General features: G+C 40.0%; 1 protein-coding gene and 1 long non-coding RNA gene across 2 annotated transcripts in view; both read right to left on the bottom strand.

Moving 5' to 3' along the window:
- Positions 1–5,282: 5,282 nt before the first annotated feature.
- Positions 5,283–21,176, bottom strand: part of ATP8A1 (ATPase phospholipid transporting 8A1) — a 240,371-nt gene continuing 224,477 nt past the window's right edge. The window contains exons 34-37 of the mRNA XM_070451955.1: positions 18,393–18,481; positions 17,571–17,663; positions 11,217–11,308; positions 5,283–10,042 (exon numbers count right to left, since the gene is read on the bottom strand). Of these exons, the coding sequence (XP_070308056.1) occupies positions 9,942–10,042; positions 11,217–11,308; positions 17,571–17,663; positions 18,393–18,481 (375 nt within the window). The 3' untranslated portion in view covers positions 5,283–9,941. The remainder of the gene's footprint in view (positions 10,043–11,216; positions 11,309–17,570; positions 17,664–18,392; positions 18,482–21,176) is intronic.
- Positions 13,967–17,564, bottom strand: LOC139030192 (uncharacterized). Its single transcript, XR_011482474.1, has 2 exons — positions 16,800–17,564; positions 13,967–16,589 (listed from the first exon to the last, which is right to left on the bottom strand). It is a non-coding gene; the product is annotated as an uncharacterized lncRNA (long non-coding RNA).

Raw genomic sequence — 21,176 nt, 5'->3', positions numbered from 1 at the left:
CACAGCACTGTCCATTTACACTCCAGAGTCGCCCTGCTTTTACTGAGATTTTCTCCCAAAGTTGGATCTTCTTTTAATCTGCACCATAGTTATATATCTGGAAAACTCAGTGTATATTTAAGGCGGTGCAGAAAATGCTTACATAAAATGGGACTAGAGTTTTCCACTGATAGGAATGGAGGGATATTTCAAAGTCCTGCTCATGGACATCAAGTCTTTGTTGGGCCAACTGCCTCATGCGCTGTAGGATCTCTGAAGAACAGAAGCTCTATATGTTGAAAGGTAGCTATGCAGACAGTCATTTAGGTCAGTTGCTCAGTCATGTCCGACTCTTTGCGACCTAATGAACTGCAGCACACCAGGCCTCCCTGTCCATCACCCGGAGCCCACCCAAACCCATGTCCATTGAGTTGGTGATGCCATCCAACCGTCTCATCCTCTGTCGTCCCCTTCTCCTCCTGCCCTCAATCTTCCCCAGCATCAGCGTCTTTTCAAATGAGTCAGCTCTTTGCATCAGGTGGCCAAAGTATTGGAGTTTCAGCTTCAGCATCAGTCCTTCCAATGAACACCCAGGACTGATTTCCTTTAGGATGAACTGGTTGGATCTCCTTGCAGTCCAAGTGACTCTCAAGAGTCTTCTCCAACATCACAGTTCACAAGCATCAATTTTTTGGTGCTCTACTTTCTTCACAGTCCAACTCACATCCATACATGACCACTGGAAAAACCATAGCCTTGACCAGACAGACCTTTGTTGGCAAAGTAATCTCTCTGCTTTTTAATATGCTGTCTAGGTTGGTCATAACTTTCCTTTCAAGGAGTAAGTGTCTTTTAATTTCATGGCTGCAGTCACCATCTGCAGTGATTCTGGAGCCCCAAAAATAAAGTCAGCCACCGTTTCCACTGTTTCCCCATCTATTTCCCATGAGGTGATGGGATCACATGCCATGATATTAGTTTTCTGAATGTTGAGCTTTAAGACAACTTTTTCACTCTCCTCTTTCACTTTCATCAAGAGACTCTTTAGTTCTTCTTCACTTTCTGCCATAAGGGTGGTGTCATCTGCATATCTGAGGTTATTGATGTTTCTCCTGGCAATCTTGATTCCAGCTTGTTCTTTTTCCAACCCAGTGTTTCTCATGATGTGCTCTGCATATAAGTTAAATAAGCAGGGTGACAATATACAGCCTTGATGTACTCCTTTCCCTATTTGGAACCAGTCTGTTGTTGTCCAGTTCTAACTGTTGCTTCCTGACCTGCATATGGATTTCTCAAGAGGCAGGTTAGGTGGTCTGGTATTCCCATCTCTTTCAGAATTTTCCAGTTTATTGTGATCCACACAAAGGCTTTGGCATAGTCAATAAAGCAGAAATAGATGTTTTTCTGGCGCTCTCTTGCTTTTTCGATGATCCAGTAGATGTTGGCAATTTGATCTCTGGTTCCTCTGCCTTTTCTAAAACCAGCTTGAACATCTGGAAGTTCATGGTTCACGTATCACTAAAGCCTGGCTTGGAGAATTTTGGGCATTACTTTGCTAGCATGTGAGATGAGTGCAATTGTGTGGTAGTTTGAGCATTCTTTGGCATTGCCTTTCTTTGGGATTGAAATGAAAACTGACCTTTTCCAGTCCTGTGGCCACTGCTGAGTTTTCCAAGTTTGCTGGCATATTGAGTGTAGCACTTTCACAGCATCATCTTTCAGGATTTGAAGTAGCTCAACTGGAATTCCATCACCTCCACTGGCTTTGTTCGTAGTGATGCTTCCTACGAAGCATCTGGACTTCACATTCCAGAATGTGTGGCTCTAGGTGAGTGATCACACCATCGTGATTATCTGGGTTGTGAATATCTTCTTTGTATAGTTCTTCTGTGTATTCTTGCCACCTCATCTTAATATCTTCTGCTTCTGTTAGGTCCATACCATTTCTGTCCTTTACTGAGCCCATCTTTACATGAAAAGTTCCCTTGGTATCTCTAATTTCCTTGAAGAGATCTCTAGTCTTTCCCATTCTATTGTTTTCCTCTATTTCTTTGCATTCATCACTGAGGAAGGCTTTCTTATATTTCCTTGCTATTCTTTGGAACTCTGCATTCAAATGGGTATATCTTTCCTTTTCTCGTTTGCTTTTTACTTCCCTTCTTTTCACAGCTATTTGTAAGGCCTCCTCAGACAGCCATTTTGCTCTTTTGCATTTCTTTTTCTTGGGGATGGTCTTGATTCCTGTCTGCTGTACAATGTCACGAACCTCCGTCCATAGTTCATCAGGCACTCTGTCTATCAGATCTAGTCCCTTAAATCTATTTCTCACTTCCACTGTATAATCATAAGGGATTTGATTTAGGTCATACCTGAATGGTATAGTGGTTTTCTCCATTTTATTCAATTTCAGTCTGAATTTGGCAATAAGGAGTTCATGACCTGAGCCACAGTCAGCTCCCGGTCTTGTTTTTGCTGACTGTATAGAGCTTCTCCATCTGTGGCTGCAAAGAATATAATCGGTGTTGAACATCTGGTGTTGATTTCGGGGTTGACCATCTGGTGGTATCCATGTGCAGAGTCTTCTCTTGTGTTGTTGGAAGAGGGTGTTGACCTGTGCGTTCTCTTGGCAGAACTCTATTAGCCTTTGCCCTGCTTCAATCTGTACTCCAAGGCCAAATTTGCCTGTTACTCGAGGTGTTGCAGATAGTGGATAATATTTATTAAACACCATGTGTGTGTTGTACGACATGTATCATTTAATCTTCCCAACCCTGAAGTCGGGACTCTTACCATGCCTGTTTGGCAGAGAAAGAGATCAAAGCAGAAAGACTGAACACTGTTCCCAAGACTGACGATAACAGAACCAAGATTTGAACCCAGGCCCACTGTCTGCTTTGAAACCCTACATTCTTTATGGTATGTACTGTGAAGTCCTAATCTTCTTAGGAAAAAAAAAAAATCCGACCTACTTTTCAGAAAACCTTTTCGGGGGAGAGTTGTAACATTGACTGTAACATTGCACACACCCTATAGACAGGGGGGATTGTGTCCATGCACGGAATTGGTGCCTTGTTAGGCGAACACAGAATATCACAGAGCACAGAACAGAAGCAAAAACACGAGCGGGCAAACATCTCTGTCTTTACACCCGACAAAACTGGGACAGCAGGGGCTGATCCAGGTACATTCTGGAGTCACAGTGTCTGGCTTAGTTTTCTGGGTGTTTCCCATGGGTTGAGAGTCCTGGGCTACTTACTTTATGTCACTGTGTGTCAGCTTTCTCGTCTGTAAAACGGAGATGTTAATTGTACCCTCCTGCTGAGGCTTGTCTTAGGAATCATAAGTCAGAATCACTGTCCCGTGACTTGCCGTCTAGTGGGGAGGGAGCTGTCATCAGTCCCTGGTACGTGATAGAAAGCAGATGAAATATCCTCGCAGATAAAGGCGAGGCTGAGTACTGTGGAAGGGGAGCTGTAACGCTGACTGGAGGGCACAGAACAGAGAAAATGGCCCGACGGTTTGATAGAATTAGTCCCTGGTAATCCATGGCCTCTTGATACCTGGCCAACTTCTTATTGCCCAAGACAGAGCAAGCACCCTCCCACCCTGCACTCAGAGCCTGTGAATCTATTTTAGAAAAATGTATTTAATAAACTTGCTTTTATTCACTCCAAAGCTAATAGATTGTAATTTTAATTGTCCCAAATGCATAGATTTTTCCTTCTTATTTTCCCACCTTATTTTTCATTGATTTTGAGCGATTCCCCATGGAAGAGAATTTTGCCAGATTGAGTTAGACCTATAGGAAAATTTCTCTCTAAAACTAGTTAACTCAAAAGGTTCCTGAGAATATGTACAATCACAATTAGGAGTATGATACATTTCACTGGGTCCGGATCAGTTTACTTGTGCATAACCTAAAAGGCTTATTTAGCATTATGTTCAGGAAAAATAAGGATTTACGAGCATGTTAAACTATTAAGGCAACAAACATATATTTTTATATGTATAAGACTTTCAAAATTTCAGTTAAACAGTTGCTAATGAAGTTATTCTGACAAGAGTTTACATTTGAGTTGCTGGTTACATAGTACTTGAAATAAAGACTGAATAGTAAAAAATATTGCATTTTCCAACAATTTTTATTAGCTTACTAGTGAGATGATCCAGATTAGAAAGATATTTCTTCATTAAAATGAATGGTTCTGTATACTGAAATAGAAGCTTTAGGTCTGAGATGCCTTTAGCACATAAAAACAATCTTTACATGGGGACGATGTTCTGGATTTATGCATTTCAAGTTTGCCGTTTGCTTAAGGTGGGGTTAGAAGGTGGTGCTTATTTTAAGAGGGATGGTGTTGAAAGTGAAAATATTTGGCATACTGCGCAGGTTACTTTTCTGAACATTGTTTCGCTGTGATTTTGCATGGGGGGGGGCCCATACTCATAGCTGCCCCCAGGAAAAGGCTGTGGGGAGGGGAGTGGGGTCCCAGACGGGGAAGCACGCACTGCCCCTCCCTCTGATGGAACCAGAGGCTCTGCACGTGGCTTCCCCAGTGGGTCTCTGAGAACTCATCCTGTTCTAAGTTTTCCAAACTGCAGTTTCCGTTGTTCCTTCCTTTTATCAATGGTGATTATTTTGATTGTCTTGTCCTCATTTCCAAGGTTTGCCTACATTTTGTCTCACGTGGTAATTTTACTATTTTCCGGTTACTTCCTTCAAACTTTATTGGCCAAATGTGGCCACTCTCTCACACGCTTAAAAATTCTCGGTGAGGTTTAGAAAGCTTAAGAACTTCATCTTATGTGAAAGGAGGAGCCGCGACTTAGTTGTTGACTTACAGGCTGATTTAAACCTGTAACGAGGACAATCTTGGAGGCTTTTCTGATTGAGAGTCAAAATATAGTAACCTTACTTAGAATTATTTTATTTTTATTGTCATTATTTTGGCCACATTGTGCAGAACGTGGGGATCTTAGTTCCTGGACCAGGGATTGAACTCACACCCCTTGCATTGGAAGCTTGGAGTCTTAACCACTGGACCACCAGGGAAGTCCAAAAATTAATTTTTTGATAATTATTGAACTAGCAACTCTTATAAAATTAGAGTTAATATACTCCACTTTATATTGCACTGAATGGGATTTACAATGCAGGGGTATTTTCAATTATCATTGGGGTTGTAGATAAAATGTTAACATTGTTATTAAACAATTAAACACCTTCTCAAACTATAGTTATAGCAGTTTTGAAGGTCTTATGAAGAAATATAGTTTCTAAAACTAGCAATTAAAACGAACGCTTTTCTTTATGTAATGGTACAGTTTATTTCATTTTTAATAAGAGGACAAAAATGTTTAAAATTTTCAGTTTAAAACATGCACATTCACAAAAGGCCAATGACACATAACACTGCATAGAACTGAATATTACTCGACTTTAATAACTGTTTATAAAACACAGTGCATTGAACATCGAGATAAACACACCTGAGAAAACTACTATAATCACAGATTCAGCGCTCTCCACTCATGCAGCGTCACAATTTCTACAGCAGTTTCAGCAGGAATGGTTTTTCATGGAGCTGAAAATACTATTTTATTTTGAATGCAAACTGCAATTTTCCATAGTAGCTGCCTTCCAAGGCTGCCTTTTTTTTTTAACCTAATAAACTTGAAAATGTGAAAAATGAAGCTCTAAGTAGTAAAACAAACAACAAACAGTGTTTACTGCATTTATGGCTTCTAGTCTAGAACTATGAAACAAAAACACGTATTTTTAAATATTCTGCTCACATCTTTGCAAGAGCAGATTTACCTATGGAAAGTTGCTGTTAATTCAAAGTAAGCAAGTATGAAATCTAGCTTTTTTTTTTTCCTACTTAAGGGAGATTTATTTGCTGAGAAATTTTGTGAGCTTTATTAAAAAAGTTCTTAGAGGCAAGCTAAACAAAAGTTTCAATTAAATTAGTTCAAATTTGTTTGTAAAATGATTTGCTTAATAAAAAAAAAGTTGTGTGGAGGACCAGTTAATTTGTGCACTGAATATTAAGTCTCAGGTAGGCCATGAGAGAATTTTAAGGCAGAAATAAACATCAAGATTTACAGCAATAGCCATGCGTTGGCCTAGACCACTTTAAATATTAATTCATGCAAACCATAAACCTATCAAAAACACAGCTGCTCTCATACAGAAAATAAATCAAGGCAAAAAATGGAAAACATTTATTTCCTTTCCTTCAAAATTCAACTTACATTCCATTTTAATAGCTGTTGAAGGTTAATTAAAATGCAGCAAAGTATAAGAGTTTCACAAGTGACTTCACTTATTTTAATGTGAGAAAAATTAGACTATGGTCTCTTTAAGAGGCATTATAGAAATGTTCATCATTAAAAAGCATTTATTAGGCACCAGACTGCATGGTGTTTACACTAAATAATTTACAAAAGAATTCCATGGGCCTGGTTCATATGATGTGAAGAGGGTGGCAATTTGCTCAATAAATTTTGTACATGATTATAGACTTATTAGATGATATGTCTTAGAACCAGGACATATTAAAGGGAAAACTGCATAAAAATAAACACTAATGATTATTTAGCTTTGTAATAATGATGACTTTGTTATACATAAAAATTTGTGAATATGCAATCTAGTACATTCAGATTAGTATTCATTTCCTGAAAGAACATTTTAAGTGACAGATAAGTGATACGCAGCATACACAATGCAGAAAAAATTATCACATGATTTTCACACTGGATATGTAGGATGCAGGACTGCAAAATTAAAATACAAAATGTAATGACCAGAATAAATGTAGATTTCTTGAATTCATTTTTTTCCCCTGGAAATTAAGAGGAATCGCTGATTCCATTCAGTGACCACACAATTCATGTTAATGGCTAATAACTGAATATAATACACTTTTACCTGACTTGATTGGAAGTTTTCCATTAACTTTGCTGCGTTGCCCAAGCAGGCTCATGTCAGCCAGAGTATTGTGTGGGAGGGTGGATGGCGCTTATTCCATTTAAAATTTACTGCATTCCTGAGAAACACCAGCTTTCCTGCTCATACTTTCTACCATATAGCATTTTTCTGGGTGTGAGACACCAATATATTTTTATATGTATATATAAAACAGTTAGAAAGTTCATGCTCAATATCACTGTGTACTAGTCAATGCTAAGGAAGCAACTTCCAACTTTTCAATGCAAAATGAATGAGGATTTTCTGCTGTGAGTAGTATTTTCTGAACTGTAAACATTTAAGCAATGGTGTTAGCATTTGCCAGAGTCCCTATAAGGGACTTTTTAATTGAAGAATGTCCCTTATTTCAGAAAATACACATTAAAAGTCACTTCAACTATTTATTTTAATCCTGGTAAAACTGTGTTACCCACGCCCACCCCCACCCCACTTAGGAACGTTAAAAAAAGGAGGGTTTTCTCGAACACTACAAAGTCACTGCTGTTGCGATGTTGTCTTTTAAGTTTTACCAAGGTGGTCACTCCCTGCTGCCTACCCCTCAACTCCCTACCGAGAAGCTAAGAGATTGACTTAATGTTGATAATTCAAAAACAGGGCCATGGGACAAAAAGGCATAAATCAGTCATGTTTCAGATCATGCTCTTTCACATTATTAACCATGAGTCCTCCACTCATGTTGAAGAGCTCCACAGAAACAAATCATGTTTCCAGGTAAAAATAAAGCTTTCAGTTTTCTTAAGTCAGAAAATTCAGTTCTATTACACTCATCACATTTCTGTGTTAAAATTATGGCGAAGGATGTCACCTGTGAGGTGAGGGGAAATGGAAGCAGCCCTTTTCTAGAACTGCTAAGTGTTTCTCCCGAGGGATGTACTTCATTCTTCTTTTTTTAAAAAAGCCTTTATTCCTTTTACTTGATTCTTGTTTTCCATTTTTTTGTGGTGTGACTTCACCTGTCATCACGGAGGCCCAGATGCTCTGAATAACCATTCAGTAACAAACACTGTGACATCTGAATTTTGAAGATGATCGTAGACTCTTAGACCTGTGGTCTTGCATATTTAAATTCATGCTTTTCTCAATCTGAACTCCGAATGGAAAGGGTGTGGAGAGTGAAGTAGTCACCTTCTTAACCCTTTTAAGTACAAATTATGTATGTCATAACCTCTCTTATTTGTAGAAAATGTGGGAGGCATACACGTAACTAAAGAGCTAAAAATTCAGAGAAGGAAATAATATATAGACTAAAATTTTAAATCTAGATCGAGAAAAAGGGTGAAAAAGATGTGAAATTATTAAACTCAAGGAGTGATTTGAAAATCACCTCTTTTCTTAATTGTAGTTGACTTATTTTTTTAAAGAGGAAGTTCTATCTATTTTGCTGGTAAGTCCACTTAAAGGCAAACAGGCTTTTGAATACAAGGCAAAAAGTTTGCTTCAATCTCTGAAATGTATCTGAAAGCTAGAATTCTTTTTATTTCTACATGAAAGCGTTATGTTAAAAATAGTGTAGAAAACTGGTTGTGGTTTTTAAACAGCCCCTTCACCATTAATTGTTGGTATAGCAAAATAGGCATTTTCAGGAGATATCTTGGAAATGCTGAAACAATTAAATTGAATCTATATTTTAAAGCATATTAACAAAATCTACTCATGATGAACAGAGTTCTTTGTAAAGTTATAGGCTTGAATAAAATAGGTGTTTTTAAAATGGGGGGTGGGGAAGTACCACTTATTTGTTCCAATTAGCAGCATGTGCCTAATTTTGGGAGCGGCTTGACAAGTGCACTGTTAAGCCATTCTTGGTTTTAAGTTCAGGGCAGTCACCTTGACCTGGGGCATGCCATCAAGGACAACAGGCATCCGGAACGGGCACTACTCGGGAAAACCAAAACACAGGACAAAAAGCTGAGCCTACAGACACTACAGAAGCCCAGGCATTTATCTGACATGGTTTTACAAACACCTCGACAGAAGTATTGCAAATCCCACATAAACACTTAAGTACATTTTTCTTAAAAAAAAAAAAAGAAAGAAAACTCAAAGGCAAAATGACATCACTTAATCTACAGCAGAAGCCAGGTTGTAAGAAAAAACTCAATGATGATGAAATGTCATTAGAAAGGATGGAGACGTAAGTACAGTTTTAAAAATCAGTATTGTAACGACAGTCACATAATCACTTGTGCACTTCCACCTGAACAGACAGACAAGACAAATGAGAAAGAAGCATTTGTAAGGCCAAAGGTGCAACATCACAGATATTAGTAGCAAATGCCTTGAAATACTCATTTTTACAAATCACTCTGAGATTGGAAAAGTCAGGCATGCAGATCTCACAGCAGAACTGGAGGTAAACCTTCCTGTAAATTTCTGGGCAAATTACTACTGAAGGAGAAATAGTAATACATTTATTGAACTTCTTTGGCAAACATTTATCAAGACAGTTTTTGACACCAACACTTATCATTAATGTCTCGTTTAGAAATTTTGCCCAGTGAGTGGCTTCTTTAAGGGCTGTTTCCTCCCCCCACCCAGCATGTTCTGAAATCTAAATTTGGATATCAAGAGTCCCTCTAACTTACTACCATTTTGCAGATTTTTAATGGTGAATAGCCTTGTGGTGTATCCAAGACACTGATAGTTGTAGCTCCAGAGTAACAGCAAAAGAATACTGACGTTTTTTCAGTTGAAAAAAAAAACAACACTCTGGCAAGATACAAGGTCATTTTCAATGTCTGTTTACAAAGACTTAGCAAATACTTTAGAAAATCTGAAAGAGATGGTGTTACAGTATAGTTGCACAGTGCTTACGTCTATAATATACATGAATCTGAATGTCAGTCAATGAGATGAGCTCAGATTCATTTCCCCTCCTTGGACCAGACTGGAATTGGTCAGCAGATTCTGGTGAAGACCTGGGACTCCCCGAAAGGACGTATCAGAGCTGACCTCGCAGCCCCCCAACTCATGACCACTCATCAGGCCTCTGCTTCGTGGTGTCATATGCTCTGATCACTTCAGACTGTGAGACGATTCCATTTTCGTCTTGAGAGAAAGCATACCCATCTGTAAGTTAAAATGGAAATGGTGAGCTTGAAGTCACAGGAAGTCTCTGTTATTCTGAGTTTTGAGTGTTCACTTTCTAACTTGGGGAGCTAATGCATCCTTCCCTGCCTTTAAAAGCACAAGGACACTAATTTTTAATGTCTGGGAACGATACGGATTCAAGAGCAAAATGAAGAGTGAGGCGATGGTGGCTTAGATCCTCGGCGCTCTGCTCCCCGGATGGACAGAGGGGCAGCCTCCCCTGCATTCTCCCTTCAGCAGACCACGCCCAGCTCCTCTCACGTCTGCTTCCCGCTAGCGGAGGGCTGCGGGGTGCAGGCAAGAGGGAGCATGCACTCCAGATGGACCAGGCGGGCGAGAGTGAAGGGAGATGAGAGCAAGGAGGCAGACGCACACAACTTCCCTCCGAAGACACGGTTCTGGACGCTCAGCATCTGCAAACAAACTCCCTCATGCCCCAGCCTGGTCACACGGGGCCTGGGGATAAGAAATGACCCCCAAGGGGCTCCCATCTTTAGAAAAGGCCTCTTGAAGCATGAAGAGCAAAAGCATTAAACATGAGTATATACACATGAAAATAAATTACATGTGGAGACAACATGAAACAAAAGATATATTACTAACACAAATACATTTACTACAGGGCTTTATATATTATATTCTTTTTGAGATCCTTCAAATGTTAAGAGGGCATGATACCTAATAATTTCTTACAACTCTAAATATTCATAAATATTTTTGAAGGGGGAAATATGTTTCATTGTGTGCTGTTTCACACACATGTCATTGTGTATGAAAGCTGAAAAGGCTCTTGCAAAGTTATTCAAGTAGAAAAGATAACAATACCAAGTAAGCTTTTAAGAGTTAAGATTTATTTTACTGGTTCTTTTTAAGATTTAAGGAGGCAAGGGGCATACAGAAATATTTTTTGTGAAGTGAAAGCAGCAAGATTTTCAAATGCTCTATCTTTTCTGCTGAAAGTGAGATGGCTGTGGTCAAAAGACTCTCTAAACATTTGTTATTAATATTTATATAATGTGTTGCAAATGTGCAAAATTTGTTTTAGGTGTTAACTGTAAATAGTTAAATATCCTTCAAGTCAAAATACTGCTCCTATAAATGCAATGAGGAAATGGCGGAGAATGTGTTTAAAAATCAGAACTCAAATACTTACGGAGCAGGTTTTGTTGCAGTGATTCTGACCGGTACAAGTTCACGTGGTTCTTCTTAAAGACGTTCTTGAGCAGTTGCGCCCTCTCTGTGAGGCTGCAAAGCAGGTGCAAACGTGAGAAACGAATTATCAGCTCGGCGGAGACCCCAGCGTGCCCGCAGGACCCAGAGTTAGACTTGAACAAAAGCCTGTTTGAGAAATCTGCAGTCTGCTGATGCTTTTTACCCTCTTTTCTCAGACAGCAAATGAGGTTGCAAGTATTTAGACAGATACTTTAGAGGCCATTTCCCCCTACAGCTCAGAAGAGTTTTGTCCCCAATAGGGCAGTCAAAAGATGTCCCCAGCCCCAGTTTTTAAGTCAAAGAGAGATACAGAACCCGCATGATACAATTAACAAAAACCACAAAATCCACTAGTAGGGACAGTACCTTCTAAAATCTTAGCTGACTTGCTACACAGAGCAAGTATGGCATTTGAGAATTTAAAATAAAAATGAACCATTACTATACCTTTTTCCTACTTGGCATATATTCTGGTATAAATTCATTTTTTTTAAACAGAAAAATCCAAAATATTAGGTAAAGAAGAAATCTCATAGACTTTTTAATTAGAAAAATTCCATTACCACTCTAATATGGTATGAAATGTGTTCCTTAATTTTAAAATAAAAAAAGGTATTTTCAGAAAATAATTTAGTAGGTAAAGTGAGAAGAAAAAACACTTATTTTTCAATAAACATTTAGAATAATCTTTTCTGCAGAAATGAATCCACGTAATTATGTAACTTCTACAAGCAGAGTGCAAGAAATACTGCGTCTGTTTTTCTCTCCTGCTCATAGAACAGTGTTTCACACAGTGGGAAGTCAAATATCTGTCAAATAAATAAATTTGAATAATAATTCTGAAATGCACTTTTAAACATCATCAATCCTCCTAGTCATGCCATTTCTCCACTGGTTGATTTATAAAACTTTGCTTTGATATTAAACCACATAACAAGCATGAAGAGCTAATAAGTAATCCACATGTGTTGCAGCAAATGTTTATGCAATTTTGTTTTAATCACTGGAACTGACTCAGTGGACAAATTTCCATCTTTTAGCTTCCCCATTTTAAGCTTTAGTTAAACTGCTGTAAGTTATGTTAGTTCTGTATATTGCCAATTCTTTTTAGACCCTGAAATGGAACAATATTTATCATACACAAAAAAAGAGGATCATCTGCAAAATGAACTATTGTAATTACAGAAACATTTAGGCTTTTGCTGAAGTAAAATATTTGGAAATGTTGACATTTGTAGTAATCTTCCACAGATATTTTTTAAAAGTCTAGGGGTGTTAACTGGTACTTATTAGACATACTTTATTGTCATTGGGAATTAAGGCAAGAAAGCTATTTAATCTTAAAACTCTAGCGGTTTTGCAAAAACTTGTAAAACTTGTTTTTGCCAGTGAAATAAACAGATATGGGGAATGAGAAAGAGCCATTTTTACAGACTTTTCTTACCCTACTCTTAAAATGTTCTGCCATTACAGACCTGGGGACTCAGAGGGACCCTAAAACATGTAACTGCTTTGAGGAAGTGGCAGCTTTAGCAGCAGGTGGTCTGACTTTTTTAGCAGACCACTGTGGATGGGGTGCTGGGAAGTCTCTGGTGTTTAAAACTGAAATGACTACAGAAGGCTAGAGGACAGCCATGTGTCATGATGGAGCTTCTTCCTCCCAAAATACATTTTCCAGGTTGTAGGCTGGCCTTCTTAAATGCATGATCCTTTAATATAGAAGTGGCCCTTTCATATTATGGCAACCAAAATATATGAGACAATATAATTTCATTTTGTAATGGCCATTTAAGGCTATATTTTCACTCAGCTGTCATGTCACATTAATGTCTAGTGTTTATTTAAAGAAAACAGTTTCTTTCTGGGTAAAGAAGCACACTGCTGTGGAAAGGGCCCGGGCTCTGCAGTCTTTGATTTAATTCTGTTATCTGTGAGCTGGACTGCCTTAGGCAGCCGTTCTCAGACATCTCATGGAGAATAGGAGGGCAGTTCCAAACCTTGGGCTGACGGAGGATTCAGGAAGATGGCACTTAGGAAGCACTCAGCCACTTAGAAACACCAGTTCTTCTCACCCTCACCATTCCCTACATCCCAAGAAATTTATTATTAAAAAACCACTAGAACAGAGACCATCACAAGACAAAAGATACTTTGTGAGGATCATTTCTGATGCCTTGGTTTATAATCAACATTGACTCAACAGGAGAAGTCTATTGCTAAACATGAGTTTTAATTTATAATGCCCCCCACTCCACTTCTTTAGGAAAGCTACCAGGTTTTGTTTTTTGCCTTAGTTACATCGAATCTCTTGTTTTTCATTAAGATAAACAACACAGAGAAAAGCTAGGAGAGACCACCATCACTGTCTCCAGGACCAAATTATCTGACATCTATACTTCCCTACTTTAAAAAGTTCAGGCTGTGGGCCAAACATTGGTGATGAACAAATTAATGAGGACTGACCTGAAGATCCTGGGCTAAAATACTATTTAATAGAGGCTGATGATGATATACTGGCTAATGTCTATAGATACGTGTAAAAAATTATGACTCTCATTATTCATACTTGGCCTTACTATAAGATGCATTGCTTCACACACACAGGAAAGATATCCAGTAATAACTGCCTGTCTCCAATGAGCCCAGTGTCCGCAATCCTTTACTTTAACACTTTGGGGTTCTCAACTCATATTTTTGTTTTGTTTTAGGAAAGTAATATGTTACACACAATTTATATATGTAATTCTCCCAAGTGAGACCTTAGAGACCCATATCCCCAAAATTAATATTTCTGCTATAAAACACAGACATATTTACACTGCAGAAAAATAAACACCATCAACGTCCTTATATTTTGAGAACAAATTGTTTTGAAAATCCAGCAAATTTCACTGTAAGCTTGTGGAAAAAAAATTGAATTTCAAAGCTTTTTGGATTTCGGAAATGTAGATGCTTCTGCTCCCTAGTGTTGGAGCATGTCCATAGAAAGTAACAGCAAAAGACAGTTTCATAGCTTACGAGTTAGTTTCTTTACCCAAAACAAGAAGTCATGGCTACACAGTGACCTGGAGGAGGAAATGGCAACTCACTCCAGTATTCTCGCCTGGGAAATCCTGGACCTTCTTGACTCAGAGATTGAACCCGGGTCTCCTGCACTGCAGGCAGATTTTTTACCAGCTGAGCCACCAGGGAAGTCAGGGTAATAATATGATAAATGGCATACTTATTTCTATTAAAAAAGGACATCCTTTTAACCAAGATGTTTTAATTTTTGAAAATGAGTAGAGACGAGAAATGAATTATTGTAAATACTAATCTGGATACGGTGCTTACTTAGTTTCTCTGACACAGAGAAGCTGTGCGTTTACATCTAGCTTGGCTTCATAGTCGTGCTTAGTGAAGGTTAAAAAACTGGGGTGATTAACTTACAAGGTCATTCTTAAGAACTGCATCCTTCTATGACAAAAAAGTAAGCAACCATTACACTGGAGCTTCCTAGTTTGGGAAGTGTAACCTAGATAGTCCTACGTTCTTATGTATCACATTTTCATTTAACTTCCCACAGGCTAGCCCACTACTCAACTATCCTTTCGCCTACCCTTTCACTAATGGACTTATTCTTGGCTCATTCTCCTGACCACTCATTCATCCATTCAATCAATATTAACTGAATGTTTCCGTGTTCCTGGCTCTGTGGTTGGTGCTGGATTGCCATTAAGACTAAGACAGAGGCCTCTGCTACGAGGAGCTCAGTCTACCGGGGGATGCGAGCAGACGCATGTTGGAGACAGACTCTAGCAAACTGTGGCAAATGCAGAAACACAAGAATAACAAAATACAGAGATAGCGGAGTGGGGATTGACTTCATCTGCGGAATGCTGAGGTAAGTGCGTTTGGACTGGGTTTTGAAAGCCAGGAACTGGATTACCCGTCTGTAAGAGGGTCTCAGCTTCTAGACAAGGAATCAGGACACATCGAGGCCAGGAAGCATACAATGATGTGCGTGTGTCGGCCCTCAAGGAAGCCTGGTGTCACTCGAAGACACAGAAATCACCATTTCGCCCTCTTTGAAAAATGCAGATGAAATCAGCTCATGTTTGAAAATTTGACGTTCATCTCACTCTCCTCCGAGGTTCCTCAAACAATTCTGTCAGTAAAGTCAATCTGACAGCCGCCGAGCTGCCTTGGAACGCAGTTTGATGCGAAGGCTTTGCCGACCAGTTGCTTCTCTCTCACAGATCTTCCTCTCCTTGAGCTGCCACCAGCAGGCGACGCCACGGCCAGGCTGACCGCCGCCATCACTGTGCTCACCCGTCAGCAGCACTGGCAACATGGCGCCCGTACCAGACCAGGGGTCTTCAACTGGGCCATTCGGCCAACGGCTAACTCAGTCCTGAGTCCCTGAAATAAGCTGAACCGCTATTTTAGGCAAATGCGCTGAGCGGCAGCAGGAAATCTATCAGACGCATTTTCTGTGGAGAAGTTGGTGGTCATTTACACTGAGTTCACTTCTTTCTTTCTAGGCTCTCTGACTTATTTAACATAAGGGACTACACATATCACAGATTCATGGACTCTTTAGGACCCAGAGGCCAGAGGTCATCACATCGAACCTCAGTGTGACTTATGAATTGTTGAAGTCACTGATACACTACAAATGATGAAAAAACTATCACATGAAGGGCCTTATGTAACCCACAAATAGGAGAAATTTACTAAGGGCAGTAACAGGGCTATCAGTGGACCTTCCCTAATAATTGTGAATATTTTTATTCATGATTCTGTGAACTATTAATGGAACTCTTTTTTTTTTTTTTAAAACAAACCCTGTGTACTGGAGTGTAGCTGATTAACAACGCTTTGATAGTTCCCGATGCACAGCAAAGGGACCTGGTCACACACATCCATGCCCCCATCCTTTCCTAAGAGCCGGAACTCCTCCTATATCCTTTTTTCAGCTAGAGGGAAAGCGAGAGGAAACATTTCCTGAGGGGCGGTTTATGAAGAGCAGTGGAGCTGGTGTGGAGCTGCAGGCGAAGGGAAGAGATGAGGGGCAGGCGCGGGAGGTGGAGCTACTCCCGTGATCCGAAGGCAGGGGCCGTCAGCTCGTCGCGGACCCCGGGACGCCGACACCGAGGGTCAGAGCCGTCCGCTTTCAGGCAGGCTCCGTCTGGCGCCGCGCCACTACGTTCCCGAAAAGCCGTCTAAGGAGGCAGAACAGTGCCTGACCGGGGTTTCTAGACTCAGCCGACACGGGCTCACGGTCACTCCGGACCTGGAGAACGTGGGTCTCTCTGGGCCCCGGTTTCCCCATCTGGAAAACATGGGGATGATGGATTTGCGCACGAATGTCATGGCGGTTCCGTGAGAGAAGCTGTGAAGTGAGAGGTGCACGCCCCACAGGGGCCGGGCTGCTGCTTTCAGGAGAGGGGCGCGGACGGGAATGACGTGCCCCTCTGGCCTGAGCGAGCAAGGGGGGGCTGGAGGCCAAGGTCTCAGCCCGAGCGCCTCGACTGACACTCACTCCATCGTGTCAGCTGAGTGAGGACGGAGCATCACCGTGAAGGCGACAGAGACCAGGGCAAACCGTCTCCCAGGGTCGAGACGAAACGCTGGCTCGCTTTAGTGTGCCGGGAGAGGGAGCGTCAGTTCCTGGTATTTTCATCGTAACTGTGGATCACTGCAGAGTGCTTTTGAATAACTTCAGTTTCTCTTTGTAATGCTTTGTGACGCTCAGTAAATTCGGTTAGCCTTCTGGCCTTGCTTTTTTAGGTGTGTGGGGGTGGGCGGTGGTGACGTAGAGGACTCGCTTCAGACGTGACTCCCAGCCAGCTCCCAGTGAAGTACCGAACCACGGAGGAACCCGAGGGACGGCGGACTCCACCCAGCCTCTGACTTGGACCGTCTTCTGTGCATTTTCTACGAACACTGCATCTTCTTCCTCAGTCTCATAATGAACACTGCTCGCAGCCACCATTCATTTCGTGCTCGTGAAGCCCGCAGCCACCTGCTTTACTGACACTGGTTCAATTCCCGCCCCTGGCTGGGAGGGGGCATGGCCACGCCCATTGTGCAGATGGGGAAGTTGAGGCTCCGGCTCTAAGCAACTGGCTGAGGGGCAGGCAGCTCCAAGAAGAGATGTGATTTCAATCTGCATCTCCCTGATTCCAGAATCTGTCAGTGACGCTGCCAGCTCCGTGTCAACAGATAAGCACAAGTTTAACTGCTTATTTCCAGCCGCTAGCAAAGGAAAAATGCAAAGCTCACTTAGAAAAGAACAGAGTGTGTGTTTTACCTTTTCCCAAGCACAACTGCTCCTGGGTCTTGACATTTTGCCTCCAGCTCCTGAACTTCATCTACTAATGTTTTAAAAGCAGTCCTCTTGATACTGCAAAAAAATGAAAGCGAAAGAGAAGAAAAAGGATCGAACTATTTGTGTGAAGGTTTAAAACATTATAAAACAAGTTTTTACCATGTTGCTTCTAAGTACAATAGTAATAGAATACAAGGAGTTTTTTCATAGAATCTAAAAAATTATCGTAATTTTGGGCAGTAATATAATTATAGAAACAATGGTCATAAATGGTTTAGGTTGATAGTAATAAAACTTCCATAGTCATTAAACAAGCATCACATTAACTAATTTTAATAATATCTTTTTTGTGGGAAGAGAGAACATTTTAAAACTTATAATTCTGGAGAAAGATGAATAAAATTGTAGATTCTTCTAGTCTCTATTTTATATATGTTTAGAATCAAGCAAGCAAAAATTTCCTTTCACAACTATTGTTCACTAAAAATTTATGGGTGTGTGTGTGTGTGTGTGTGTGTGAGTGCATGTGTGGAGATAACATAATTTTTTCTTCTACCTTGAAGGGGTTTTTCAGGCTGATTAATAAAAATGTTAATTGAAACTACCTGCTTTACTTCTGCTGGCTTTTTAAAACTAATGTAGTTTTCTAGTTCCTCAATCGGTCCTTTCTCCTTTATTTACATAGTTAATTAATATTACTAATTCCTATCTTGTAAACTCTATATTAGAGTTGATGTCACTACTACAGAAATGGATTAATACGCCATCTACGTTGCTATGTACATAACTGAGTATTGTACTTACACCTTATATAGCACGTCAAGGAGCAAGGAGGCCACAGGGATAAATAACAGGCCTGTCCAAAAGACGCCAGAGCTGAACAGCATGGCCGCCTGAGGGTCAGAGACAGTATCACTTTAAAACCATAAAAATACACCAGTAAATACAAATTAAGTTTTTATACGATTTCAAGTGAAATAATTTTAAGAATCTCATTCTGCAAGAGGGCATAAAATAACTCTGAATTCAAACTTGTGAAATATTTGGAATTAAAAGCCTAATTTACGAAAACATGCCTTTCTATTTTTCCCTCAGTAGCTAAGACAGCAAAGTTTTATCATGTACCAAATCTTTTCACATTTTTTTATGAATTTCTTATTATTGTGACCAAAACATGGAGTAATAAACTTTGACTTTCTTTTATAACTTAGAATATAAAAAATTATCTTTTTGAGCAAACTTCAAACATATGCTGGATTAAATTCTCTTATAATACATAAAATCAATCCTAATTAGAAACTAAATTTACTATTTCTGGAAAATAAAAATTTACTTTTTCTAAAATATTACATGATACTAAAACATCATCCAGATACATCATGAATACAGTATAAACAAGTTAGGGTATCTATGAAAAATAACAATTTGATATTATGTAGGGATAATACTCATTTTTGTTCAAAGATTTACATAACTTGTTTCAGTGCATTCTGTTATTGCTAAAGTCAAGCCAAATATTTAGTATGTAAAACCCAAATGACAGAGTGTTAAAATAAGTTTTAACACACTTTCATTTGTATTAAATCCCAAATCGCTATATCAGAGCCTTTGGGGTTGCAAAGAAAATGACTCTATAATAAAAATTAATAAATTCTGTTAGTTGTTTGTGATTATAAGAAAAATCCCTTTATAATGTAATTAGATTACCTACAGCTTAAAGCGGATAGTGTCACATAAATAAATAAAACCAAAAGTAATATTTTATTTCACTTTGAGTCTATTTGTTTATCAAGAACAAATATGCAGTACATATTTAAATCCATAAACATATTGTTATAACTCCATTATTTAGCAGCCAACTAATGCACATCCATTTACATCCCACTAAATATCACATAAGAAACTTTTTTTTAAACTACGTGTGGGTCAGGAATTAAAAATGATCTAGAGTTTAATTTATATAGGTGGTTTCACAATTATACAAAAACAAACAGTCCTAATCAATCCATCCATATCAAATATAAAGACTGCTCATTTTAAGCTGTGCTTCAGATTACCTATTCATTTTGACTTTCACTTGGAAACCAGGAGCTGCTGTTTAAAATTTTTCTACATTAACACAAGGTTAGCGATACTGACTCTTGGTGCAGAATACTCCAGTATCTAGGATGAAACAGCTCTGAACACATTAAAAATAAGAACATGCTATTACCCCAAATTTCAGAAAATAAATGTCGCCACGTGGATTCAGAGGAACAGCACCCACTTTCTGGACACCACCAAGACGAAAGATATTCACATAAAAGTCATTTTATTTTATAAGCAAAACATGATCTTCGACACGCTGGCTGACATCCTCAATAGTGAAAACCAACAATAACTGTGTAATAGGAAATGTCCATCAAGTCAGTGGGTTTTGTTTAGTTGGAAGGAAGCTTTTGAGTTAGGTAATGACTGCAAAATGCCACATTTCTTTTTCCTTTTGCGGGAAAAAGGTAAGATAAGTCTAAGTCGTGTAACTGAAAATAACCTCGTTTCTTTGGTTTAATTTTAATCTCTTTTAATTTGGGGGGCAAGAGAAGAGAGGTTTATCCCTGCCTTTGCCACCTTGTATTAAACGTCCCCTGGTGGGGACAGACGCTGCTAATTCTGACCATTGTGATGTTAACTGTGACGGGGAGACTGGCGCCCACTATTCAGCCCACCAGCCTTTGGCTTTGCAAATGCACGCCATGAATTGAGGGGAAAAAAGTTTTTCTGCGTCATATCTGAAAGCCTGTCAGATTTTTTTTTTCTTTTGCAGAGTTAATCCAAACCTAAGAGATTTAAAGCCGACATTCGCATTAAAGACAGAGAGTCTCTTTGTATTTTTTGGATGGAGAGGGGGGGAAAAAATAAAATCCCACAGAGGTATTTCCTTCCTTTCTGTAGAAGAAAGCTCTCTCTCACTCTGTAGAGACCAGTTTTGTCTCTAACTTTTCACATCTCTCCACTTGCAGGCAGGTCAGCTGGGAAAAGATGCCGGGTCCGCAGACAATGCGGGGAACAGGGGCAGCCTGTTTGGGGTTGGGCTCGGGCTCCCGCCAGGGCAGCCTGCAAGTCACTCTTAACGTGGGAGATTGGGGGGATCACGCCAAGTGGCCCCGCCGCCCCTCCCAAGGCCCTTTGAAACCAAATGGAATCTGCCACAAAAGTGGCTCCCGGGGGACTTGAGAGGATCAGCCCCGGGAGCTGCAAAGCCGGCAAACCGAGGGGCACAGGCCCTGCTCTGGGAACAAACACTGCGTGTCTGCAAAACAACGCTGCCTCAGCATCAGCCTCGGGCTTCAAAAGTGAGCCATCACGGCCTGAAGACACACAGGAACGAGGGATTGTTCTGCAATTTCCCTATGAACTTGCGGAGAAAGCACACTGGAGAAAAGCCTCGCTCCTGTGCAGTGAGCGGATGGGAGGGCTCACCTTCTGGCCCACAGGGAGGGGGCCCCTTGGTACCCATGTTCTCACACAGATGGAACGCGTACTCTTCACCGGCAGGGTCCTCCAAGCTCAGGCTCGGAAGAGAGGATTTCGATGCGCTTACCTACCTAC

This window comes from Odocoileus virginianus, chromosome 21, assembly GCF_023699985.2.
Source record: "Odocoileus virginianus isolate 20LAN1187 ecotype Illinois chromosome 21, Ovbor_1.2, whole genome shotgun sequence".
In the NCBI taxonomy this organism is placed as follows: domain Eukaryota; kingdom Metazoa; phylum Chordata; class Mammalia; order Artiodactyla; family Cervidae; genus Odocoileus; species Odocoileus virginianus.
Note: the sequence above shows the minus strand (reverse complement) of the source record. Positions and strands in the feature narration are given on the sequence as shown.